Source organism: Haplochromis burtoni, unplaced genomic scaffold (assembly GCF_018398535.1).
Source record: "Haplochromis burtoni strain Fernald_Lab_line unplaced genomic scaffold, NCSU_Asbu1 Contig_95, whole genome shotgun sequence".
NCBI classification, from domain to species: Eukaryota; Metazoa; Chordata; class Actinopteri; order Cichliformes; family Cichlidae; genus Haplochromis; species Haplochromis burtoni.
In genome coordinates, this window is record NW_024582456.1 from 1,024,285 (window position 1) to 1,052,133 (window position 27,849).

Below are 27,849 nucleotides of genomic sequence, written 5' to 3' on the forward strand. Positions count from 1 at the left end.
GGTCTGAAAAGGAGTAGGAAGAAGTATGCACATACTTATTAACTCCTACCCCTGCTCAACATCTTATTAATCCCACATATTTACCTAATTCTCCTCATCACATATTCCACACAATACACAAGAAAACTTATATCAACAAGGCTGGCACGATATTTATAATTTAAATACGAGTTGACATATTTATACATACAATGGGTGATTGTCTTTTTCAATATCATATCCTGTTTACCCACACACATCACATGAGGCTTATTCTGAAATCGCCCCTGACCTCCTAACTGTACATTAAAATTCTTTCTGGGTTCCACTCTTCCTCACTGTCATCATCATCAAGTTGACTGCCCTCAGTGAGTGCATGGTCCTCACAGGGATAGAAAACATGCAAACATGTGTATGCTTGACTCACCATTCTAGTCTGACATTCTTTACTATACTTAGCTAACCTGTCAAATGTACAAATCTATGTGATTGTGGATTCGTATAAAATATTTGTAGATGTAATTCAGATATATTTTATTTTTGCAAACTTTCATCAACATTGGTCTTCTCACGTTGGAGGAAATGGGGAACACACATACAATCTTTATAGTATGATGATTACCCTTAGAAAAGTGGTCCAAAGGCATAATGTTGCACGTTGATATTTTAATTCAAACAACTAAAAAAGGGAATTAATCTCATGCAGATTGGTAGTTGAACTAGAGCAATGATGCTGGAGTGGACAAGCTGTTGAGTCTCTGTGTTTACCTCTACTGTTAGACAAGCAGAAGGAGAATAATCTCAAGAATAAACTGGGTCAGATTTCATTTTAAGCACACTACCACACTTCCTGTATGCTTTGTGTGTACATCAGAGTTAGCTAGTCACCCCACATTGTTTAGGATTGAATAACTATTTCCCAGTGGTTTTTCTATTTGGCTTTGGTTATATGAAAAGCAGGGAAAGCACTTTGAAATAAAAATGCTAAAACACATTTTTGAGATACATGCCGTCAAAAGTTTTAGGACACCACAATTTTTCTTTTTTAAAAAAAAATGATGCAGTCTGTCTCTTTGCACTCTGAAATGAAAGCTTAGTACAAATAAGTAATTGGAGTTAAAAAAACAAGAAGTCCCGGAATTGATTTATAGACCAAAATGTATTCTACATTTTTGACTCATCAAATTAGACACCTTTGGCAGATATAACAGCTGAACCCACACGTGGCTTTCTTTCTACAATCGAAATCACTGTTGTTCCCATATCTGTTGCAAAAGTTCCAATAAATGTGTAGCACTTGTAGTTTGCTTTACTTTCACTCTTCTGTCCTGTGCATCCCAAACCAGCTCGATGGAGTTTACGTCTGGAGACGGTGGCCACTCTATGTTTTCAAGTAAACCATTTTGTTCTTTTTCCCTGAGGTAGTTCTGGCATAGCTTGGACTTATGTTTTGGGTCATTATCTTGCTGTAGGATGAACCCCTGACCAACTAGGCGCATACCAGAGGGTACTGCATGGTGCTGCAGAATGCTGTTCTAGCTGTTTCGGTCCATAATACCTTTTTCCAGTCTTCAGTAGTCCAGTGGCTGTGTTTCATGGCCCAGCAAGCCTCTTTTGTCTCATCCTGTCAAACCTGTAGCTCTAAGTCTTCTCTTCACAGTTGAAATTGAGACTTGCTTACTACGAACACTATGAAGCTGTAGCCTACAGCACAAGATAAAAGAGTCTATTCAGGAAAGAAGGATTACCACTCGGAAAGCGTATTTTAATTTCACTGAGACTTGAGCAAATAAGAAAATGCTTAAACTACGATTCTAAATAGGTAAAAATCAGAAGTTAAATCAAAATAATATTTAGAATAGACCTTTTCAAATTGCCAAATATGCACTAGATGACAAGCTCTCTTTTCATTGTTCTTGCTTGAATTGTACCAAATAGACATTATACCTGAATTAATTTAGCATAGCGCTAGTAAAACTTTCCGAAGATCATGAAATGATGAAATGATGAGGCACAAAGTCCATACTCCTTGTTTTGTGAAATTCTGTAACTTATTTGAAACAATTATGTGTCTGAGTTTGACAAACACAGTGAAAATCTTCTGAAATCTTAGTGTTCCCCTGTGTGTTGACACAGACCATGTGTCCCTACTGAGCTGCAGCAGAGGATCAGTAACACATGAATTGTAGTATGTACCTTAAATGCAGTATTTTATTTATTTCTGTTTGTTTGTTTTGTTTTTGCACTACATTAGGTAAAATCAAAATAGTGTTGTCAAAATGGACAGTAGTCATAGCTGGACTGGCCATCGGGCATACCGGGCATTTGCCCGGTGGGCCGATGGTGATTTTTCGTTTTTATGGGCCGATGATTTTTTTATTTTTTTTTTTATAACAGTATAAACAATGAGAGGTGGTGGATTGGCCAGATGCTGGCAGATGTGTAAAAATAACTCAGTTGTTTGGTGGTGGCTATGGCGGAGCTGCCACAAGAGGCCAGGTGGATGAGGGAAAGGGGAGGCAGGAGGAGCAGACCCGCCCGTCCGAGTGTCAGGTGAACTGAACTTCAGGTAAGAAGTTATGACCTGCAGTCTATCTGGGTCAGATATAAACCAAGTTTAGGTGGAGTTTATTTTCGTTGTGCTGAGTTTTTACTGTCAGTTACAATAACTCGTACTGCGTACTGGCTAGCATGACGGAGTTTCTACAGCTGGGTGAGCGCTATGTTACTGATAGTGAACTTTATTTTACTCATAAGGTTAGTTAGTAGAGTTGCCAACCATCCCCTAAAAAACTGAATCGTCCTGCATTCAGAGAAAATATTACGTGTTTCATATTGAGGTGAAAAGGAACACAGTTTGTCCCGTACTTCAGCTAGGATGGAAAAAGACACAAAGCTAGAGTTTTTCTCCGTCTTTACGCTGTCAGCTGTCTCTTCTTCTCTCATTCAATGGTGAAACTGATCAGCTGATCAGCTTTTCTCTCTTGCTTGTTTATCGCCCACTGTGTGCCAGAAAGAGGAAACCAGCGGATGTCGTGCTAAACAACAGCAGCACGTTTAAGCTTGATCAGCTGTTGTTAGAATTTATTTAATATTAATTTCTAGTATCAGCTGATGTTTGCTGGAGCCACAGCTGTAAAGCTGCTGGTCATTATGTCGGTTTGGTTATCTGGTGAGAGGGAAACATGAAGATGAAACCAGGAGATGTCCTTACATCAGAGCTGAACAGGTGATGGAGAAACAGGTTTACCTTTTAGGTGACATGAATGATTGAAGGGAAGTTAAGAACTGTTTCTGAGAGACAAATAACACCAGGATCCTTTTCTAAATAGTTGACAGCTGGTAACTGTGCAGGGGCGGGTCTAGCAAAGCTTTGCCAGGGGGGCCAGGTAGGGCATTAATAACAGGGAAAGGGGGGCACAAATAAAATACTTTTCTTTCTTATTCTCATTTAAAATATCTAGCTTTTATTAAATAATTATCTGAATCTTACAACCAAAGTTTTTATCTGATGTACAACGTATAGAAATCATACATATACCAACAAGACAGTGTACATCACTGTCACAACAGCGTTTGTTTTCATTCAAAGGCTTTATGGTTTTTCCTATAATACCTGGTGGGCCGGTCTCTAGTCAAAATTTTTTGTCCCAGTCCAGCCCTGACAGTAGTGTGGTTATTTTTGCTATTTGTGTTGTAATCTTTAATTTAAAAAAAACAACAACAACAAAGTGTGGAGACCCAAGTTTTGTGAATACAACAACTCCAGAATGAGGCAACGTACAATTTTCAAATCAATACCGTGGTTGCATCTACTAAAACTCTCAGTTACCCATATGGAAAAGAAATAGAAAAAACCTATAAGACAGATACAAACTTTATAACATTTATATATATCTTTTCCGTATGGGTAAGTTTAAATCTCAGTGACCTTGACTTCAAGGTCAGAGGTCAACTTTTCTGAAAATCAGAGGATCTTCACATTTATACCACAGGTGTGTCTACTAGGAGGCTGAAGAGAAAAAAGAACTGTATTTTTGAAGAATTACAAACAACAATCAGTTGATGATTAAAGCTGGTTTATTTAATTCATTTGTATCCAATTTTACCTATGTTAAGGTGTTTGAGGTCTGATTGAAGGATTGGTGTGATGGTAAGGTGTCCGCTGCTCCGCTTTGAATATTGATATAAACTTGACACAGTGATTACTAAATGGATATTCACCAAAATTGTGCCCAACAACCAACACTATATTTGTTGGTTGTTGTTGTTGTTGCTTTTAAGGCCTTTTTTTTTTTCGTTTTCACGAGAAGTGCTAGCTCCCCTAGAGCAGGGCTCTCTAACTCCAATCCTCGAGAGCTACTGCATCGCAGATGTCCTGCAAGCATTTGTTTCAGCTGTGTTGAAGTAGATTGAGACCCCTGCCCTACAGCATTGGCCACCCCAACAATCAAGGATTCCCTATGAGCAAGCATTTAGCAACAGTGGGGAGAAAAATCTCCCTTGTAAGAGGAAGAAATCTCCGACAGAACCAGGCTCAGGAAGGGACAGCCACCATCTGCCGCGACTGGTTGGGGTGGGAGGAGTGAAAATTAAAAAAAAAAAAAAAAAAAGCCAAAGTGATAATCATTGGAGCAACTTATTAATTTTTTGTTAAAATATTAAGCTAGTTTTGTCAGATTTAAAGGAATATTGGTTTTGCGTTGTGGATAAGCGTTTGCAGTGTAATTAGGCTGGAAATAGCCTTTTCCAACCCCTGCTTGTGGTTTTGTCACATTTGTCCGGAGTCAAAGAAATACTGCTAGAGATTTTTGTGCCCCTCTGCTTCTCACGTCAATGCAGGGGGAACCATTAGAAAGGTCAGGCTCAAAAAAGAGATGCTGGAGAACCTCTGAGGGGTTGATGCGCCGGTTTGGATCCAAGGCCAACATCTCCTTAATCAGGCTGACCAATAAATTTGTGCCACTTTAAGGTCCTTTGCTAACCGTGATTAGTTGTTCAAGCTCATCAAGATGCTGAGGTGTTTCCTTGGACTGGTCTCCTGTCTCGTACTGAAATTGTTCGTCCATCTTAAATGTCCAGCGTTGTTCGCTGTAGTCGTCTTTTCTGATATAATATTCTGTGGCCATGCCACAGTCTAGAATATAATCTGGTGGCTGGCCCTGAGTGTGTATGATGAATTTTAAAACATGATAATCCTCATTCCCAGGGTAGAGTGGCACCCCTGTAGCAAGCTCCACAGCTACCTCTCCCATGCTCCCAGGGTGTGAGTGTGAATGCCAGAGCACTCTGAAATGCACACAAAGTCTTTGCAGACTCCGAAGGATCACACATCCTATCACTACACAATCGATTATACACCTCTAAGCACATATGGTTAAATATTTCTAAGCATAAATGACAATCAACAATATAAACCTGACAGCTACCAGCCCCAGAGACCACATTTCAATTGCTTCATTATATGGAATATGAAGCATAACTTCAGGTGCCCTACTAAATGGTCTGCACACAGGTACCATGAATCACTGCAGACACAGGACATGCAAGGCCAAAGTCAATAACTTTGACAGGAGACTGATGGCGGTTCACAACCACTATGTTTCCAAGTTTGAGATCAGCATGCACTATTCCCAGGGAACTCAGATGGAAAAGAGCATTTGCTAGTTGTTGTAAAATTGGCCTCAGTTCTCTTATGGGGAGACCCTGGTGATTCCGATCTTTCATGTAGTCCCACAGATTTTGATCAAGCAGTTCAAAATTTAAGCAGATACGCTTTCCATCTAGGAAATAGCCATTCCACTTAACAATATTGCAGGTATCCCCATCCAAACGTCGCAGTTTCTCTAGGATGAAAATTTCTAATTTTGCCTGTTGCAAAATTTCAGGTTTGCTCTTATTGATTTTGATAGCCACGGCTTTTTTGTTTTTTGTTTTTTGACATTTGGTTACGACACCAAAGGGGCCTTCTCCAAGGAAAGCCTCTACCTTGTGGTCTTTTCCAAAAAAATTTTTTTGCTCATTATGAAACTGACAATTATTTAACTTTTTGTTTGTTTATCTATTTTGCATACTGTTTTAAGCTTTCCTGTGCATAGTCATGTCCTAGATTTTGGAGGAAAAAAAGAAATCGATTAAAATGTTCTATTCACCAACTTCATATGTTCATATTTATACAAGCAGTGTTTATAAGTGTAGTGTGTGTGTGTGTGTGTGTGTGTGTGTGTGTGTGTGTGTGTGTGTGTGTGTGTGTGTGTGTTCAGCAACAGATTCCCACACTGATGCACCGGTGCAGAGCATGTATTGTGTTTGCACATACTTACACGGACAACTATTTGTGTGTGTGTGTGTATGTGTGTGTGTCTGTGTGGGGGTACGTGTGTGTCCTAGCTCCATTCTGCTGACTGGTTTATTGCTGTTCCAGGTGACGGAGCATGAGAACAGCAGAGATTCAGGGTGCTGTTTTCAAGCACCACTGAAGCTACAAATTTCATTATTTTCACCCACAAGAAGTTTGGTGTTCCATGCATGAGGCCCCATGCCACACACACACAGACGCTGTCTGAGAGTGTTCTGGACAGCATCTCCTCTGGTCCCATCAGCTTGCATTATGCATATTCATTCTGACATTCTGTTCAACAGCCCTTGTTGCATGTATCAGCAATGTTTCTTCAGTTTCTCTGCTGGTGTTTATTGTGAGCCTTTGTAGTGTCGCTTACACTTTACACTGTGCATCCCATGGCATACAGTTAGAAAAGACGAGTCTTGCTTTAACTACAGATGTGCAGCTGGGCGTGAGGATGTTATTCTACTGTAACTATAATATGACAGGATGTCTAAGAATACTTGACCTACAAGTTGAAGAAATGAAGAAATCGGACCTGAAAATGTCACTTTACTTATTCCACAAAAGCTCCCTGTCTATCTCTCTCTCTTATTCTCCAAATCCCACGAGGCAGTGGACACAATGATCCTATCACATCAGAGGGAGATTAAACAAGGAGTGTCACAATGACACAGGGAGTTTGATAATGGCACAATAGAAGCACTTTCAATTATAGCTCCTTCTCTGGAGATGTCTGCTAAAAAGGAAATTCTTCCAATAACTTTGTCCTGTGTCTTTTTATTCATTTTGACATTTAAATCTATCTTTCTTTAACCTTCTCGCAGCATCAATTCAATAGCTCTCTAGTATGCTGCTAACAAGATAAGATTGAGCTGAATAACCTGTGCAAGGTGCTTTTTAGACTGTGTAATTAGTGAAGACAGAAGTTTGAGTTTGTTGATAATGTGCTTTTGAAAGGGCATATGGAAGAATATTAGCTAAATATACTAGGGTATTTGTTATAACCTTAAACCTAGGTGCTGCACCTTTGGTAATTTGTTATTTTTATATTTGCAAAACAGAGCTGACAATACGACCTAATTAACTTATTTCACTGGCAAAAAAAACCAAGAATCAGGTACTTTTGGATTCATGCTTTTTGCCATCCAAAGCATCTTTTTAAAGAAATAAAAAACAATTCTCAGTCGTGCTTCCTTTTTAGTGTGATACATGGCAGTAAGCTGAACACACTCTTTTAAGAGTGTTTACAGGCCATTTTAGATGCTTGTTGCTTTTTAGATTGCAGGATGTGCATGAGAATGTGAAAAAAATGCTTTTTATCTTAGAGTTATGTGAAGGCTGATATTACTCCTTTATTTGTCTGTTAAATGTAATGGAATAGACAGCAGCTCTTTGTCTAGACTCAGCAGTGAGTCACCAAACTCCACCAACCCACATTCCTAATGTGCTTAAATAATACAGAAAATAAAGAGGTATTTTTTTCTTTTTTACAGTTGGCTTCTAACTCTAACTGGGAGTTAACCGTCTAGCCGAATGTGTTCAGCTACTGGATACTGTGGATTTAGGCATTTATAAAACATTTTTAAAAGTCCCCTCCTAAGACATGCAAGCCTGTGTCTTAGGAGGGGGTTTGCAGGTGTGAACGTGAGCATGAGTTGCTGTCTTTAAGTGTCAGCTCAGTGAGTGACTGGTGATGAGCCTGCCTGAGGTGTACCCTGCCTCTAACCCAATGTAAGCTGGAATCAGTTCTAGCGCTCCATGACAGTCTAAACGATAAGCCGATATATGGGTGGGTACAACGGAGCTGATGGATGGTATATAGCACACGGCAGTGGAAAACTTTAGAAAAGTAAAGGCAATCTGCATTTCTTTAACCTGTAGGGATACCAGCGCGCATGCAAATCCGGTGAAAAGGTGCCGTTATCATAATCACATCCGTTAACGGCAATGATTGACTTTACATTGTCATTTTGATGCATTCCTAAGCTTCATATAGCATTTTAAACACATTATGATGCTAGGGTGTTCACTTATGTTTCATTGTGCGTGTCTGACAGATCTGCTGGTGTCATTGTGATTTATGGGCAACCTGAATGGGCCCAAACACCATCCTCTCAGAGATCTCTGTGCTATTCTCAGTGCATTGGTTGTCAGCCGTCACCGACAGCACCTTGTCAAGTCTGATTTCCTCTCCAGTCCGGTCCCTAGAACCAAAGGGCCAGCTGCTTCCAACTTTTGGGCCTGTTATCTCTCTCTTGCCTTTGGCTGCCCTCTGGTCGTTTGTCTGCTCTCAGATTTAGTCAAACCGTGGCTAGCTTACAGATAATTATCAGACCGAGGCCAGCTGTGTTGCAAGCATCTACAGCCCCCTTTTGTTGCTAATTGAATTAGACCCCATGCTGGAAGTGACAGAGAAATGAACAGTTTCCCCCAGCGAGCCATGTGATTAGCAGACTTGCAGAAAAAAGGTCAACTCAGGATGGCATGCTGGTGTATATGGTTGATGTCACTGACTCAACAACTGTGACCACAGTCAGCCTCACACCGATGTTTCTGTCAGGTTTCATTTTATTTGATGTGTGTCAATGGAGGTCAAGTACAGAGGACAGTCAGTGGAGTGGTGCCAGGGCTGCTATGTGACTTTAGGAGGCAGGAACGTGTCGTTGTATTTCTTCTTTTTGCCATCTGTTTTTCACTTTATTGGTTAGCAATTCATGTGAGCAGGAGCTTTGGTTTTTAAGTATCATTATTTTAAAAAAGACATTTGGTCAGACACGGGCAATTACACATGTTTGATTTTTGCAATCGCATGCACAACTGTGTTATAAATTAGCCATTTGTCAAATCACATATTAATGTAAATATTTTTTACCCATTCTTTCTCGCAGGTCACTTTATTCATGTAAGCATAAGCATACCACTTCTCAGAGATATTCAGCAATGCCCAGGAGACAGTGAGAGCTACTCTTAAAGCTTTTAGTTTATTCTTGAGGTGTCCTTTGGATCATTGTTGCCTATTGTTGTACAAACTTTTTTCAGTGTCACTTAAGCATCCATTCTTCCTTTAATGTAAGGGGACAACAGATGTTAGGGTGTGCAGGTCCACACATTTTTAATATTGCTGATATTTTCCGTTAAATATTGTTGGATATAAGCGACAGTTCATTTTATTGCATACATATATGCATTATATGCAATTAATGATTTTTCCAGTTGCAGGTATTCATAAGCAACCCTTAAGTAGTTTTGAATCTGCAGTACATTTAGATATGGAATGCAAAGCTTCTGCCATAAGGTGGTGCTAAGTGCGGCACGTTTTTACACAGAAGTGGTAGAAGAAGAATTGAGTTTAATATATGCTGTCAGCACAAGCTAGGTTTTCGGGGCACCAGAGGAAGCTCTGGGCAGATTAGGAGCCAGTAATGTTGCTTTAATGTGCGGATTTAAATGATGATGGAAAATTAACAATAATCCATAAACAGCCTCACAGCAGTACATATTGATCCCCACAGAGCTTTTGACATTCTTATTTTTGTCAAGGCAAAATCTTCTAAAAAAATATGTGTGTAGTCAAAAACTCAGTTTAACTTTTTAATTCACTTGTTTATGTCATTGTTTCCAAAGTGAGTGCATCAAAATGTCTCCTAGCATACGTTAGATATTGTAATTTCTGTAACGTCTCCTTAAGATGACTCTTCCCTGCAGATGCTGCCTGGGCATCAACGCTGTTAATAGGACTAGCACATTATTTGTCCCTCGTTAATCTTTCCTGTAGGTCTCAAACTACAAACTTTGGAGCTGAAAAATGAATTGAGTGAATAAAAATGTATTTCCTTGCATCCAAAAGTCGATCCCTGTGGACTCGCACGTAAAAAGGTTGGACGTTTCCAACAAAGAGCAGACAGTTTACAGCCTCGTGCAACAAAATGATTGTGATCCCTGCAGCTATATTTGTCCATTATAACAACTCTCTGGGCTGAATTTTCTTTATAACTAAGCCTTTCAGGGTGTTTTTAAACCTTAAAGTTTCTGTTTTTAAGGATATCGCATTAACTGATAGCTGGTTGCTAACTAGGCTGATAGATTTGTGTTAGGACTTACCTCGATGTTCCGAATCACTGAACTAGATCAGTCCACCATGTTTGTTACATTTATGTTTTTTTATTTTTATAGCACGTTTAATTACAACAGCAACATTGACCAGTGCTGTGCAGAAACACAAAATAACTTGTATTAAATAACTTATAATATTAGTAACAAATACCAAATAACTCTCATACTGTATTAAAAGCCTGTGAATACAAATGTGTTTTAGATGAGATTTTAAAAGGAGCCTGTCTGATGTGTAGATTATTCCACAGATTAGGCGCTACGACTCCAAATGCTCGATCACCTCTGTGAACCAGCCTAGACCTTGGTATGGCTGAAATCAAAAGATCATTTGATCTAAGAGATCTAGAGAGCGCATAAGGCTGCAAGAGGTCAGACAAATACCCGGGAGCCTGTCCATCTAGGGCTTTGTAAGTCAACAATAAAATTTTAAAACCAATTCTGAAGTGAACAGGGAGCCAGTGAAGAGAGACAAGCACCGGGGAAATATGTTCAGAAGACAAGCTGCAGCATTCTTGACCAACTGCAGTCTTGCAAGGCTGGTCCGACTAACCCCAACATTTAAGGAGTTACGATAGTCCAGCTGGGATGTAATAAAAGCATGGAAATGATTTCACCTTAGATAAAAGCCTCAGTTTGAAAAAAGACCACTGTAGAACTGAGCTAATCCGTTTTTCAAAGGTGAAATTTGTGTCAAATTTAACCGCTGAATTTTTGCGTGTGACTTAATAAAAGGCTCAGGACTGTGCAGGTTAAAATGAGAAGTGCTGGGATTGCCACTTGGTCCAAACATTATCACGTCAGTTTTGTTCTCATTAAAGTTAAGGAAGTTAGAGGCTTTATCTTCACCGAGACACTGAAGTAAGAGTTCTAGTGGAGCAGAACAGCTTCTCTTCAGTTTGTGCTGTCGGACGACTATTATAGTCCAATTAATTGACAAAAGAGATGACCAGTGTGATTATTTGTACTAACAGCTTAACTAAAAAGCTGGTGCTCAGGTGTGTTTGATTGATATTGAAGCTTGTTACTTAGGATTAATTAGCAGTCATCAGTGTCTTTGTGATGTACTGCTATTGTCTATGGACACAGCTTCTAGCAAAATTTAGTGGCATTAGCTGGCAGCTTTGCAGTCCACTCTCTTGCATATGGTCACTTCTGGCTCAAGGAAAACCATCATGGCAGTGGCCAGAATGCTAAAACAATGGCTTCAAATGTGACTTCCACAATTTCATTAAACTTCAAAAGGAAGCTGTCCTTTAAAATTCAGGAAACTGAACAAGTGGAGGACAAAGAAGAAATGGCTGTGCTAAAAGTGAACTATAGCAAGTGAGTATCTGAAAGTCATGTCCTCAAGAAATAGGGGGGGAAATCCAGCAAATATCTGACACAGGACCTGAGAGAGGCACCTGCCCCTTCAGTTTATCCATCTACTGTTCACTGAAGCCTCATCAGAAATGGTCTCAGTGGAAAGGTGGCTGTCAAGAAGCCACTCTTAAAGAAGGGAAATAGAGAGGAAAGTCTGAGGTATGCCAAATTACACAAGATCTCTACTGAAAGTAGGTGACAACATGTGTTCTCAAGTGATGTATCCAAATTAGAAATTTTTTGTTTAAGTAGTCATTATTGTGTATGGGGAAAGTCAACAATGAATGTCTACAGCCGTCTGCAAACATTTTGGAGGCTGTGTCATGGTTTAGGGTTGTATTTCAGCTAGTGGTGTTGGTCTTGTCAAAATTTATGGCATTATGAATGCACCAAAGTACAGCCAGATTGTGACCCACCATGTATTACCATCTGAAAAGCATCTGATTGTCAACAGCTTCTTTTTTCCCAATGGCAATGATCCCAAACCATGAAACTGTGAAAACCATACCCAGATAGGAAACATACAATGAAACAGTCATGGACTGGCCTCCTCAGATTTCAACCCTCAACATTATTGAAGCAGTGCAGGATCATCCTGACAGAGAACAGACCAAAAAGCAGCCAACATCCAAAGATCTTTGAATGTCTCTCAAGAATCCTGGGGAACTATTCCTTAAAACTACTGAAAGAAATGACAAGAAAGTTTGATTAAGAGAGTTCAGGCTGTGCTGAAGAATAAAGGTGATCAAACCAAATACTGACTTTTAAGCTCATTAGAATTATACAGATCTTATATACTCTATTCCCATGCGTGTTTTGCACGTTTCAAATTTCACTGGTAAAATATTGGGTAATATTTTTTTGTACCGTACTGAATTCCAGACCTTTGCATAGAGCTGTGTTTTTCACACTCTAACTTATTTCCATTAGTCCCCAGCAAAGGTGAGGTCAAATAAACACCAAGCTATGGACTAACAGTGTGCATTCTCATGTCTGTGCTTATCCTTCTCTTGCACTTGTTTTTATATTGCTGTCATATGCTGTCTGCTTTTGAAGGAAATGTATTTCTCTCACAAAACTGCCAAATTAGACAGCATGTCTGCATCCTAAAAAGAAAGACCTGTTTGTCCAATGTACAATCTCATAACCTCAACATTTTGTTGACACTGTTATTATAAGGAGAAATACAGTAACCTCATAAAAGTTGCAGCATTTACAGCAGCTATTAAACTCTGCCAAGTGGATCACGCAAGGAGGGAAATAATTGACATGTTTCAAGGAGAGAGGGGGGAAAAAACTAATAATATATTGTGTCTGTCTTTTCTGGAGGCCCTTTGACTTTGTGAGTGTGTGCGCTCTTTTGCCATACCTGGCAGTGTATGTAAAGTATAATCAAACCTTTCTGCTGTGCAGTCGCTTTCATTCTTTTGCCTGTCTTCCTTGTTGGCTGCCTAAAATGTGAGATGTTTTTCCCAGAACAACCTTTTAAAAAAGAAGAAAAAAAGCCTGTTCTAAGAAAAGTAGGCCACTTGGACAGATGACTGACACGGGTTTTGTGTGACACTGAAGCACTTTATTTCGGGACGTTTAGTGCATCATCTGTTGAAATTCTTCACCTGCTGAAATTTGTGACTTTGCTCGTCTTTATACAGATATTAGTATCTGTGGTTTTTTTCCACAGCAATGTGGAGCGGTTACGTAAGTCCACGCTGTCGTTCGGTGTTTTCAGCGAGTCGTACACTCTGATTAGAACGATAATATGAAATGTGACACAAGTTGTTCGGTTGTCATCTTAATTATTTATACACACCTCTGTTGGATGTGAAAATTGGGTTGTTGTGCTCTGCTGCGTGACAAATCTTTCATTCTTTCAGTGTCAGATGCAAGAATATAAGAACGATGTGAAAGATGTGTCCTCTCTGAATATTTCTATTATTTATTTTGCCACTGTTTTTAGCCTCCTATTTATAATTTAGGATGTTATACATTTGCGTGTGCTGTCTTTCCACGAGTTAAATGTATCGTCTCTCCTCATGGCGTTGTATTATTTGCTTTTTTTCTGCTTCATGTTTGACACTATTCCCCACAGGCTCTTCTCTCCAAACAAAAAACCATGTGAATTTCTTCACCCCTGCTTTTCTCTGTCTCTCCCCCACACCATGCTCAAATTACATGATGCTGTTTTGCGCCGGTGTGCCACAGAGACCGTGCATGAAATTTATTGGGCCCGAGTCCTGCCATTTGACACGCAAGATGTGGCTAACAGATCTTGTGCCATTTCCCATCTCCTCCAGCTCCCGTGTAATGCTGACCTTTCCTGCCTCAGGGCTATATTTAAACCGTGAGCACCGGAGACTTATGGCGGCATGGGAAATTTTGTTATCGACGCTCTCCATTTGTCTGACTTAATTCAGGCCTACTGTAGATCGAGCTGAAGCATGCCGTATATTTATACTCCTGCAAGGCAAACAAGGGCAGCGGTGACAAACCCAGCCATCAACAACTTAGTGGGGGTTACTCTTGGTGAAATATTCCTTTGAATTGCTCTTTGGAGTGTCGGGGAGATTGTGCCGTAGGTTGTGTTTACATTGCACATCACCTACTGTAAAGTGTGAGAGGAATATAGAGTGGGCGGGATGATATTCCATAAAGCAGAGAGTTGAACAGAGAGTCATACACAAAGGGACTTGGCATTTTGGAGAATCTCAGCTGGTAAAATGTCATAGATATCAACCTCAGACACATTCATCAGCCTTTACCATTTGTCGTCATTAGACCAGAAACCGGGTTGAATGAACTCACCGACACACATAAGTCACGACATCCGCACACGCTCTTTTTTTTTTTCAAGCCACCTGCTTAACTATTCACTCACGCTCTCTTTTTTTTCCTGCACGCTGATAGGCCTGAGATGGGAGTTCAGAGGGTGCTCCAGGTGGATCTGAAAATGGAAAGCTTCCCAGAGCCGATGGGCAGCCGCTGGATGGCCTGGCAGGTGGAATACCCGGCCAGTCGCGCTGCCACTCAAGAGGTGGAGACAGAGATCCGCCTGGCTCAGGAGGACGTGGCGGGCATCGTGCCCCTGGCCATGGTGAGTGATGCCACTTCCAGCTCAGTGCAGTGCCCAAAACATATAAATGGCTGGACTCATTACCCTGAATGCGTGTAGAAGATGCTGGTAATATGGAGCACCATATTGTAAATTCACACCAAGAATCAACATTTGCATATGTGTTTGCACGACAAGAAAGAAATGCATTGCAAAGACTTTTTGCCCTATTAATTATAAGCAGGATATCAGTATATTTATGACTGGTCAAATTAAAAAAAAAAACAACAACAAAAAAGATTAGATTCAAAGTATTAATAAACGAGCAAGGAGAATGCATTCGTGGTATACGGAGTGACATTAATTTAGCTGAAGCTGAATAATCTTTGATAATAGTATGTTTATATCAGTGATGCCATCCCAGGGGGAAGAGCATGTCAAATTATTCAAAATCTTTTCTCTGTCCAGTCTGTTGCTCTCAGACATGACAGAATTTAAGTTTAACATGAGAGTTTGCTTAAATTCAGCTTTTGAGGAATGGCCTTCCTCTCATCCTACTGCAATCCCTATTTAAGATCCTAAAAAATGCTCATTTTCTCTCACTGCTCCCTCACTCTTTATTTGACTGTAACAATCAGCTTTTGAGATAACGGTGAGAACGAAAGGAAAACTTGATTGGTTTATAAATGGGCTTGTGAAATGTAAGAACTTTGTTTCATTGATCAAAATGAGGCTTTGTCTCCTTGTTTTTCTTGTGCTTCTCCTGTTTTTTTCATCAAACTGGACAGGATGATTAATCCTAGACTGATTTCATTCGTTTTGCTCTTTATTTGTCCAAAGGGGAAGCTTGGGAGAAACAGCTTAGAAATGAGTAATCTCCATATATATCAAGATGATTTGTTTTGTAATGAGACAGAAAAAACAGGCTATAGTGAGCAGGATTTTTTTCTTTTTCCTCTGGGATGCTTCAAATAATGCGTCACAGACAGTTGCTCCTCAGCTGGGGTGGAAATTAACAGTATCATTGAAGCATTTTATTTTCCTTTTCCAGCTTTATATTTGATGCTTCATTACATTTCACAGAGAATTATTACACTTTCTAATCAATTGCATGTATCCGACAACAGGTTTTTGTATATACAAAAAGTTAAACCCATGTTTCAATAACAAACCTTTATATTTAACTAAGCTATTAAGCTATTCTGCATAATAAGCATTTTAACTTTTAATTCTTTAAATATATTTTAGTGATAATACAGATAACTGCATTTACTCGATTCTATTTTTTAACTTGTTTCTTTGTAGTGTATCTGCTTTAACTTTGCTAAAGGACTTCTAAACGTCTTCCATGACTGTTGTTTTGACAGCGAAAGCAGAGGCAATGATGTTTGCTCTGTGCTCACAAAGTGTGTTTAGGAGCAGGGCAAGAAGAGAGCATCTGTAGCTCCCAACAGGCCACAGTTGGAGTCTCAAGGCTGGCTCTGGCTTGAGGGTTCGCCCGGAGCTGTGTGTCTCCCTCAGCGAGGCACAGGTAGTCGGTTGTGTTGCTCATCCCTCGTCGAGGTTCATGCAAGGAGCATTTCATGCATCTTTGTAGCTTTGTTCAGCGACCCGGAGAACACGATTTCTGATTTAGATCAAGAGCGTTCAAGTGAATAAATGAGTGAAATCAGTTGTGTTGACAAAAGGGAAAGACATAGTGTCACAGTGGTGCTGATTACTAAAGCAGAGATTGCGTTTGTTTCTGATTCTGTGCTTCTGATCTGCATGATACAGACCTGCTTTGTCATTGTTATTCTGTAAGTATTGCCTGTAGCTGCGTAGATGATAGATGCCTGTGGGTGGCTGTTCCAAGATTCAGAGGAATTTGAGGCATCCTCACTCCCAGATCCAGTCCTGGGATAATTGAAGTTATGTTTTTAATGCTTCAGTATTGCTCGAGTTCCCTCTCTCACGCCCTTTTTTCATGTCGCTGATGCATGAACAGTGCATCTTCCTTACTCTAGGAAAACATGACTTCTAGTGGCATAAACTACAAAGATGATTTGCATGATTACTTTGCAAAAGCCTGTGCTTGTAAAAAAAGAGACCCCAGCAGAGATTTTGCACCCGCTCGCTCAGTGAACACACTGTAAATAAAATCTTTATTTGTATTATCTGATTGTATTTAGCTGTTGTGCAGGTCGTATTCTTGGCAGTATTGCCTTTATTGTTTTTGTAAAATGAAGTCTGTGAATGAGTGCACAAGCCTGCAGACACGTCCCTGCATTTTCACTCCACCCATTGTGCACAGAGGAAGGTTTTCACTGCTAAGTATAAATCACACATTTTATCACTGCAACAAAATGCATCTCAATTAACTAAATATTGCAATTATTTGCTGAACTTAGAGACCGAAGCCTTAAAGATTGCTAAGATGTTATGTGTCCCATAAAAAAGACGGTGCACTGTCTCTTCATTTGTGTGTCTGTGCCCTGTATGCACTGAAAGTCTTGATTTTTGTTTTCCTTACCTTGATTTTCTAATCTGTTCAGAGGGCTTGTCAGTGAGTCAGTGAAGCAGCTGCTATCATGTGTGAGTGTGTGGATAAAGTATATAAAAAAGGGCTGGTTTCACTGATCAGCCTATACCTTTGATACTAACATTTCTGACATTTTCATCATCAGAAATTAATTTTAAAATTTCTTTTGGGGACTTCTTTTTTCAAAATTTCATTTTATTTGGGTTCAGCACAAGACTGCACACATATTCTCTTTGCTTTGCTATTTCATTTTTTTCCATGGCCATCTCCCACACAGACTACAGCCAAAGGTGCACATCGACTCCAGCCACCCCAGTGGTGCAGTACTTAACACATAACGTAAATAGATGGAGATACATCCAGAACTCATTAACTCTCATTAACTGTATTTCTCTGTCCCCCCCCCCTTTTTTTTTTTCTCCCACCTGCATACCCACAAATACACACAGGCACGTAAGGCTTTTTGCAATCTGCATGCACCAGTATGAGAAAAGCACACAAGCGAGAAAGAGGAAGGCTGAATTAGATTACTTGGGATCACTGTGGCATGAAAAAGCCCAGAGATAAGTTCCTCACCCTCCTCCCTGCTACACTCTTCGCTGATAGAAAAGAGGAAGTAAGGTAATGTAAGAGCAATGCCATCAAACCCCCTTTACACACGCACACACCTGCAGGTGTGTCACCATCACCATCTTGCCTCCGAAAGGGAAAGCAAAATCTAATATCAAAACAAAACTGGTCTCTGCACATGGAACTGAAGTTGCCATTTTCACAAAAATGGAAAACGTGGAGCAGAAGTAGTCTTTAATGGTATGTGGGTTGCCCTAATGCTGCCAAAGCAGCATGGGCAAGGAATATCTGAGAGGGTATTATGATGTTCAGGAGGCCTCTATGGATTATGCCTAATGCTGGGGCTTTCCGCTCCTTTCCAATCTACTGCCCACTAGCCCCCTGCTTGATCCTGAGTTTTCAGCTGCTAGCCGGCTGCCTGCTACCTTGCTTTCTAATCTAGCCAACCAACACCCCATGTGTTAGGTTCGGTCTGGTTCATCTTTAGCCAAGTACTCCTAAGCTACTCTTAGTACTAGCCGCATCCACCCTTCCACGGACACTTTTATTCTGTGCCTTGAAGTTTGTGTTTGTGTGTGTTTTTCCTAATACTTGTGCATGCACTCACACTCTGATGAATGCATCTGGGGCAATTTGAGGTTCAGTATTTGACTGGTAGATGACCTCCTCTACCTCCTGAGCCACAGCTGGGCCTTACTTTTTCATCTCAGATTCCTGGGAGTCATATATTTTGAGACTGAGCTTACTTTCAAGATGATTTCTCAATAAAAAGTAAATGTCAGAACTCTCTCTGTCATTCCGCTTCCTGGTCAGTTGATGTGACCACTCAGAAATACAGAACAGTTTGTTTGGTCACCTTTATGGATGACATTCCTAGTTCAGCTGATGCCAAGTCGAGCCTGAGTTACTCACTTCTATCCCTGTTGCTAATCTTCTTCCTGGTTCAGTCAATGTCTCTTCTGTTCTTTCCTTTTCTTCTTGGGTTGGGTGAAACCTCCTGTTTTTTGACTGATGTCACATATAGTCCCAAGTCTTTATTCAGATCAATCCTGCCTTCTTTAGGCTCATGTTAAAACTGTCCTGTGGCAGTGTACAGGTCTGTTGGCCCTGCCAGTCTCACCTCTTCGGTTGCTTCTTACTATAATAGTGATACAGAAGCTCTTCTAAGAATTTGGACCACACGGTGCAGTCTTTGCTCGACAAAAACATCCATAATCCCACCAGTTATCCTTCTTTTGACTGCTTTTGTTAAGCCGCAGCATCTCAGGAACATCACACTGTTTTGCAGATGTTCTGATCCAGTCACTTAGCCATCACAATTTGTAACTTGTCCTATTTGCAACCTTTCCAAGTCACTTTAATCTCTATTGGCTTGCCCGGTTTACTTCCTTCCAAGAACTGACTGTTATTGTCTAAAATATCCCATGAACTGTCTTCTGTTCTGACATTAAATTGTTCTTTTCTCCTTCTCTGAGCACACAGCATCAACTAAAGGATACTTGGGTGAATGTATCAAGGAGTTTAACAGTTTAAATTATCTAACAGTCAGAAAGATTATGGTTATTCAGTTTCTCATTTGTCTCAAAACTAATTGTTAATGTTTATACACTTACATGCTCTTACATCTATCAGAAACACTGATACTCCTTCACAGTACAAACCTGACGGCTGACCAAATTTAATACAGTTGCGTTTTTAAAGGCACAGCCAGTAATTTTTTAGGTTATTTAATAGAAAATGTATATGCTCTACAAAAATATACATAGAATAGTGTTTCATTACATCTTCCAATAAACTGATGCATTCTCATAAACCCATAATTAATCTATTAAAAATACACAGAAGATTGTTTGCTGCTTGTGCAAGCTGCCATGATCCCCCACCATATTTGAGTACAGGACTTCTCCGTAATCACATTTATAGTACGTCAAAGGAAAAGACGTGCTGCAAAGGGATGTTTATATTCTTAACATATGAAGGATCATACTGTACCTTTGTTTTATCATCACAGAAGGGGTTCGCTTCACCAAAGAAGCTAAAATCCGAAGGAATGCGACAGTGCCACTGACATCTTATTAAAATATCATTCACTTCCTCCCCATGACTCTAACATACATAAACATCCTCATTTATTCCTGTTATTGCCACAGTTACCTGTCGTGTCCCTGTCACCACAAAAAGAGCTGGCTATGCAACAACACCTGAATATAAGCTAGCATTATGCTAGCTAATCTAAAAAATCTGATTTTTCTCTAACAAACAGTACGATTACATTCTCACATTGTATGAGAGTTTATTTGCTAAGCATCGCAGCCTAGCGCTAGACTGTGGGTGCATAATGGCCCACTTTAAAGAAAGTTTTACTAATGCTGGCAAACAGGCTAACAGAGGCTAACAGTAGGTAACGGCACAAAAACAGCAGTATTTGCCGACAGTTGAGCATCTCCTCAGCTGAACTGAAATGAGCTTCTCCTACTCACTGACTCATATCGGACTCCTTTCACAGAGTCTTACAGTCTCATCCAGAGTAAATAAAAGTGGGTGCTTTTCACCTGGCATTGACAGCTGGCATAAACAGTGGACTGACAGCTGTCCACTGAGAGGGAAAAGCTCCGGGACAGATCCAGATCCCAGCCAACTTATAAACTACATTCTAAAATTAACTTTTCTTATACTCTTCGGTGACTATATGTGCTAAAATACATTTTAAAATATATAAATATATTTTAAAATGTATTTTAGCACATATATTTTTTGGCCAATTTTTGTATATTTTGAAATATATTTCAAAATGTATTTTAAAATATATTTTTTTACCGTATGGGCTTAAACATGTTTTTCCTATAACAGCCATTGTTGCTATGGTATGCACTTGATAGCAACCAGAACTCAGTTGACCGCAGTGAAAATTTTACACCCTGCAAATTTAGGGTATATAAAATTTTGTGTCACAGAAATATAAAAATGTGACTTGCTGAAGCTCCAGGTAGCCAAACCACTAGCTTTTTTTTGCATATTTATTTGCATTTGTCTTTCTCTATTATGGCTATTGTTGTAATTTTTTTAAGGTAACCGTGCTTAAAAATCAGTAATGTTGACATCACATTGAAGTTATAGATAATATGGAAAAAATGGAAAAACAAGCGCATAGAAGAGCAGAAGCAGCGGATGGCAGATAAACGCAATCACAGAGGGCAATTTTCCAAACTTCATAAAGCATGCTGAAGGCATCTGTTGACACAACAGCTTCTCTAGAAAGTGTTTTTCATCTGTAATTAGCTCTAATTAGTCTAATAAGCTGGAGTGAATTTTGTCACTCGTACTTTAAAAACTGCTCTAATTGTTTTTAGAGCAGAAATCTCATAAACTCAACGCAGATCCATAACTGACCACGTCTCTAAAGGTTATAACGTAATAAAGCTAATGAGTATTAGTAATGGGAAGCTGATTTTTGGTTTGATCACATTTATGGTCTATTACTCCAGCGGCTCCTCAGACCCATTCCCTCCCCATTTACGGCGTGTTCTAAATTATTGCGCCCTTGCTTGAAGTGATTATTATAAAAAGCTCCTTTTATTTCATTACCCATGCCAAGTGAATGGCTCTGCTATGGGTGACGCTTCTGGGAAAGCACTGACATCGTTTTGAAAGATGAGCGCTCCTTTTTCTGGTCTCTTTGAAGAGGGCTCCTCCTGTGTGTTGTCACAGATCCACCTGCACTGGGAGGGCTTAGAGCGCTGCTCTCCACTTTGTCACCAATTTCAAACTGTGAAGCAGGAGTTCTGCAAATGCAGCAATTATTTCAAAAGACGAAAATGAAAAGAGTACTCAAAAGTTTCCGTCAGTTTAGAGCGAGGGAAGGCTTCTGAACTCCCTCTGTCGACTGTAATACCACTGTGGCTGTCCTAGCTTGTCTCCTCTTCCCCCTACTTTTTAGATGCTTTCTTCTTTTTGAGACCTTTTTTCACTCTATATTTTTCTCCTGTTTGCTCCAGATGAGCATAAATTTATTTAATAACAATGCAGATTAATTGCCTCCCTTCTCAACCTCCGCCTCCTTAATGCGGGCATCCTCCATTTCAGTAAAAGTGTGAAAAAGCTTTGTGGGTTTTTTTCTGTCATCTTGAGATGGATTTTAAGGGCAGTAATTGGATGCCTGAGCAGATTCCCCTGCACAGTAGGAGGCTGGTCCATTATCTTTTACCATCGTAAAGTAATGTGCTCCTGTCCAGGCTACCCTCATCATCATTACCCATGCTGTGGATGCCCAGTAATGGAGAGGGAGCGGGAGGACAGGGCATACATCATATCTGGACTCATCAGTCTTCCTATTCCAGCCAAGACACCAAACTGTGCTCACTCACACGAGCATTCTCAGGCATAGAGATGAGGAGAAATGAAAGAAGCCGTTAGCTTTCACGTACTGCTTCGATGTATTGTTAACCAATACATCATCACCCCGGCCCTCTCTGGCCACTTCTGCTCTCGCATGATAAAGTCATCTATCAGCATCTTCCAACCAATGTTTTATTTTACCCCTTTCTATTCCATTCCCTCTGTTGCAATGCATATCTTTTCTCTACCAGGCAAGTGAAATCTGGAGTGCCATTCATCAAACATATAGTCAAACATAGAGATATGAGCACTTACATCCCAGCTAATCCTGCAGAAAACCCATCAAGGGCACTGGTAAAATCATGCAAGCTGTGTATTACACAATCATGCATTGTACAGTTTTCACAACCACCTTCCCCCAAAACCCATCCCACCTCCCAAAAACCTGATTTTGGTCTTCTGAAAAGCTTAGCCACTTTATTCCACTACGGCCAAGCCTGTGTTGGATACCCCTGCTGTTTTAATGAAACATTGCATTTTCCCCCTTCTCATGAGTCATGCAGTTTACAATAAAGAGCTGATGGATGCATCCCAAGCAAACAGTCCATTAGCATCTACTACAGCTTAGAGGCTGATGATGAAGTGGTAGCACTAATTGAGGCTACTGCCGTATGCACGTGGCACACTACATGTAATGCTAACTAGGACGGACGATTGTGACAAATGCTTTTCTAAACCATGATCTGAGTACTCGAGACTGCGTGCCTAAACATTTTTTACGTGCCTTTGCTCCTTTGTCATCGCAGGATGTAAAAATGCTCTCGATAGGGACTGACACCCCATAACTGCACTTACGGCGAGAACAACCATCTTTTCACTGCACCACTGCACACAAACGAGCACACACACTGAGGTTTTTATGGCAAAGCCATTGTCACTTGGATAGACTTTAAAGTCATTTTATTAAACAGAGAACAAACATTATAGGTGAGCAGGATGATACCTCTGAAAGCTTGCTCATTACAGTGACATTTGCAAATTAGTGGGTCACTATTAAGACAGCTAACCTTTCTGCTGCGGTTTGGAAAGCTTCTCTACAAGTCAGGTCAGAGGACTTGTTTACTGTGCCACTGCAGATCTCGGAAGATGGTCTCCGAAGCGTTGCATAATTCATGCATAAAACCCCGTATTTGTGCACAGCCTTATTTTCCAGCACCTACAGAAAATGGCCAGAAACTGCACCGCCCTCTGGAACCACTTATAGTTTTGTTTTTCTAATACATTGCGCTGAACCTAAATCGCTTTCGCTGCAGACCTCTCTATCCTGACTTTGCCAAGTTGAGCTGGAAAAAAAAGTTTGTTCAGCTCAAAAAAGAAGAAAAATGCAGGGATGACGCAAAGGGTGGGATGCAGACTGACAGATCAATTTCAGAGTGACATGTGTCCATATCTCACATCTCCCCATGATTGTTAACATCCTACTTCACATTCCGGTCCAGTTCTATTCACTCTGACTTTAAATCCTTACCCACTGAGGTTTGAAAGGAATGTGTGTATTTTTTTAGCAGTAATGGACTCTCCAATAGAGCTGACCTTTGTGCCTGTTGAGAGAGGTCTGTGTCCAGAGGGCAGCTAAGCCAGGCTAAGCCAAGCTAAGCTGGCAGTATGGATCTCGATCAGAGACGGGTGAAGAAATCAGACAGAGATCAAGAGGTCATTCCCCTACAGGCATTGCTGGCTGTTGCTGAAGAACTCTTCATCGATCGGCTGTGTGTGATAGATATCGGGCTGAAATTGAGCAGACTGGCACAGGCGGGGTTGTTTCCCTGCCTTCTGGCCTCTGGGCTCTTACACAATGGGCGAACAGCAGGGGCACGCACGAGGTGTACAGGAGTCAGCATCACTCAAAGAACCGACCAGCTACCTCCCCTGAGCCCCCGCAGCTTTCGCGCTCATCTCTAGGCGAGCTCAGAGCTGATTGTGTCCATGGTGGCTGACCTTGATTCTGGGTTCTGACTGTTATGGAAATTCGCCAGGGACGTCTTCGCCTCCCTTCTGACCCACTGATCTAGATGTATTATAGGTATAGTATTCATGAGAACTGCAAGAGGATTCGTCCCATAAACTTAAAATGCAGAGCTTCCGCAGGCAGCCATGTTTTATTCACAAGCTCCCTTTCTCAGCAAGGGTGGCAATTCGGGGCCAACGGGCTCTTGAGGATGGCTCTTGTCCTTTTAGGAGCAGTCCTCAATTATCCACATATATTTAATTTTGCAAGCACAGACACTAATAAGTCTGTTAATGTATTTTCATGGACAGGCAGGTTTACAGATTGCCTGAAGATGAATAGATGCAGCAGGGTTTTATAATTGAATGCCCGTTCACTATGTCATATTAAACTAAATATGTCTCCCTTTGCAATGCATTTGTGTAATTTTTTTTTTCCAAACTTTTTTAGATCTTACGACATTAACCAGAGCCCACAATAATAATAATAATCCACACAGGCTAAGGAATGAGGCACAAATAAAGCAATTACCTGTGGAGAGATTTGGCCTGTCTACAGCATGTCGTTGTGACACTTCCACATAGTCAGAGTTTACCCATAACTTATGTGCACTGATAAATAATTTACATTTGAGAGCAAGTCAGCGTGACTAAAAGATCAATACTGTCCATAAATGGTTGTGCGAATCCTCTTGCATAACTGTGCAAGCAGATTAAACGAGAGGAGTTCTTCATACATCACTGGTTGCCCTTCTTTTGAAGGGTGTGAGGGCAAGAAGACAATAAAGAACAGAAGGAAGATGATTTATTCTTTTACTTCACTAAGAGGCACCTCAGTCAAGGACCCGACTATCTAAATGGTTATATAGTTAGATTTAGACGGAAGAGGCTCAGAGGGACTTCAAAGAGTCGAAGCAGCAACAAGGATTCAGCTAAAGTATTCACCAAATAATGAATATTTGAATAACTTGAAATGGCTTCATTCGCTGTATAGCCAATCGTCACAATCAGTTTATTTTTTTTGACAGTGCATATGAAACATAAGAAACTGCAGCCATTAAAGGCTCAGCTCAGTATAAAAAGTGTAATAGTGGGAAACAAGTATCCATCCATCCATCCATCCATCCATCTTCATCCGCTTTCTCCGAGGCTGGGTCGCAAGGGCAGCAGCCTAAGCAAACAGGCCCAGACCTCCCTCTCCCCAGCCACCTCCTCCAGCTTATCCGGGGGAACACCAAGGCGTTCCCAGGCCAGCCGAGAGATATAATCTCTCCAGCGTGTCCTGGGTCTGCCCCGGGGCCTCCTCCCGGTGGGACATGCCTGGAACACCTCACCCAGGAGGCGCCCAGGGGGCATCCTTGTCAGATGCCCGAACCACCTCAGCTGGCTCCTTTCGATGTGGAGCAGCAGCTGCTCTACTCTGAGCCCCTCCCGGATGGCCGAACTTCTCACCCTATCTCTAAGGGAGAGGCCAGCCACCCTTCGGAGGAAGCTCATTTCTGCCGCTTGTATCCGCGATCTCGTTCTTTCGGTCACTACCCACAGTTCGTGGCCATAGGTGAGGGTAGGGACGTAGATCGACCGGTAAATTGAGAGCTTCGCTTTTACACTCAGCTCCCTCTTCACCACGACGTGACCGGTGCAGCGTCCGCATTACTGCAGCTGCAGCCCCAATCCGTCTGTCGATCTCCGGCTCCCTTCTCCCATCACTCGCGAACAAGACCCCGAGATACTTGAACTCCTCCACTTGGGGCAGGAACTCATCCCCGACCCGGAGTGGGCACTCCACCCTTTTCCGGCTGAGAACCATGGCCTCAGATTTGGAGGTGCTGATCCTCATTCCCGCTGCTTCACACTCGGCTGCGAACCGTTCCAGTGCGAGCTGGAGGCCCTCACCCGATGAAGCCAACAGAACCACATCATCTGCAAAAATCAGAGATGAGATTCTGAGGCCACCAAAGCAAAAGCCCTCCGCCACTTGGCTGCGCCTAGAAATCCTGTCCATAAAAATTATGAACAGAACCGGAGACAAAGGGCAGCCCTGGCGGAGCCCATCACCCACCGGGAACGAGTCCGACTTATTGCCGGCAATGCGAACCAAGCTCTTGCAACGGTTGTACTCGTCCACAAAACACATGTAGACTGGTTGGGCAAACTCCCATGCACCCTCAAGTATCCTCGAGAGGATAAAGAGCTGGTCCAGTGTTCCGCGACCAGGACGAAAACCGCATTGTTCCTCCTGTATCCGAGGTTCGACTAGCGGACGAACTCTCCTTTCCAGCACCCTGGCATAGACTTTCCCAGGGAGGCTGAGGAGTGTGATCCCCCTGTAGTTGGAACACACCCTCCGGTCCCCCTTCTTAAAGATGGGGACCACCACCCCGGTCTGCCAGTCCACGGGTACTGCCCCTGATCTCCACGCAACATTGCAGAGGCGTGTCAACCAGGACAGCCCTACAACGTCCAGAGCCTTCAGGAACTCGGGGCGGACCTCATCAACACCAGGGGCTCTGCCACCAAGGAGTTGTTTAACTGCCTCAGTGACCTCGCCCCCGGAAATTGGCGGGTCATTCCCCTCATCCCCAGACTCTGCTTCCTCCTCGGAAGACGTGTCAGTGGGATTAAGGAGGTCCTCGAAGTATTCCTTCCACCGCCTGACAATTTTCTCAGTCGACGTCAGCAGCGCTCCGCCAGCACTATACACAGTGCAGGTAGAGCACCGCTTTCCCCTCCTGAGACGCCTGACGGTTTGCCAGAATCTCTTCGAGGCAGTCCGAAAGTCTTTTTCCATGGCCTCTCCGAACTCCTCCCACACCCGAGTTTTTGCTTCAGCCACTGCCCGAGCCGCATTCCGCTTGGCCTGTCGATACCTGTCGGCTGCCTCCGGAGTCCCACAGGCTAACCAAGCCCGATAGGACTCCTTCTTCAGCCTGGTGGCTCCCTTCACCTCTGGTGTCCACCATTTGGTTCGGGGATTACCACCACGGCAGGCACCAACCACCTTGCGGCCGCAGCTCAATGCAGCAGCTTCGGCAATGGAGACGCTGAACATGGTCCATTCGGACTCAATGTCCCCAGTCTCCCTCGGAATGCTGTTGAAGCTCTGCCGGAGGTGTGCGTTGAAGATCTCGCAGACTGGGGCCTCTGCTAGACGTTCCCAGCACACCCTCACTACGCGTTTAGGTGCACCAGGTCTGTCCAGCGTCCTCCCCCGCCACCTGATCCAACTCACCACCAGGTGGTGATCAGTTGACAGCTCAGCCCCTCTCTTTACCCGAGTGTCCAGAACATATGGTCGCAGGTCTGCTGATACGATTACAAAATCGATCATCGACCTACGGCCTAGAGCGTCCTGGTGCCACGTGCACTTATGGACACTCTTATGTTCGAACAGGGTGTTCGTTATGGCCAAACTGTGATTAGCACAGAAGTCCAATAACAGAGCACCGCTCGGGTTCAGATCAGGGAGGCCGTTCCTCCCAATCACGCCCCTCCAGGTCTCGCTGTCGTTACCCACGTGAGCATTGAAGTCTCCCAGCAGGACAACAGAGTCTCCAGGTGGAGCAC

At 41.9% G+C, this 27,849-nt stretch overlaps 1 protein-coding gene across 2 annotated transcripts in view; it reads left to right on the forward strand.

Moving 5' to 3' along the window:
• Positions 1–27,849, forward strand: part of si:dkeyp-14d3.1 (transmembrane protein 132C) — a 188,917-nt gene that overhangs the window by 123,081 nt on the left and 37,987 nt on the right. For both annotated transcript variants that reach the window (XM_042222791.1, XM_005926936.2), the window contains one exon: positions 14,705–14,891. In XM_042222791.1, coding sequence (XP_042078725.1) covers positions 14,705–14,891 — 187 coding nt within the window. The remainder of the gene's footprint in view (positions 1–14,704; positions 14,892–27,849) is intronic.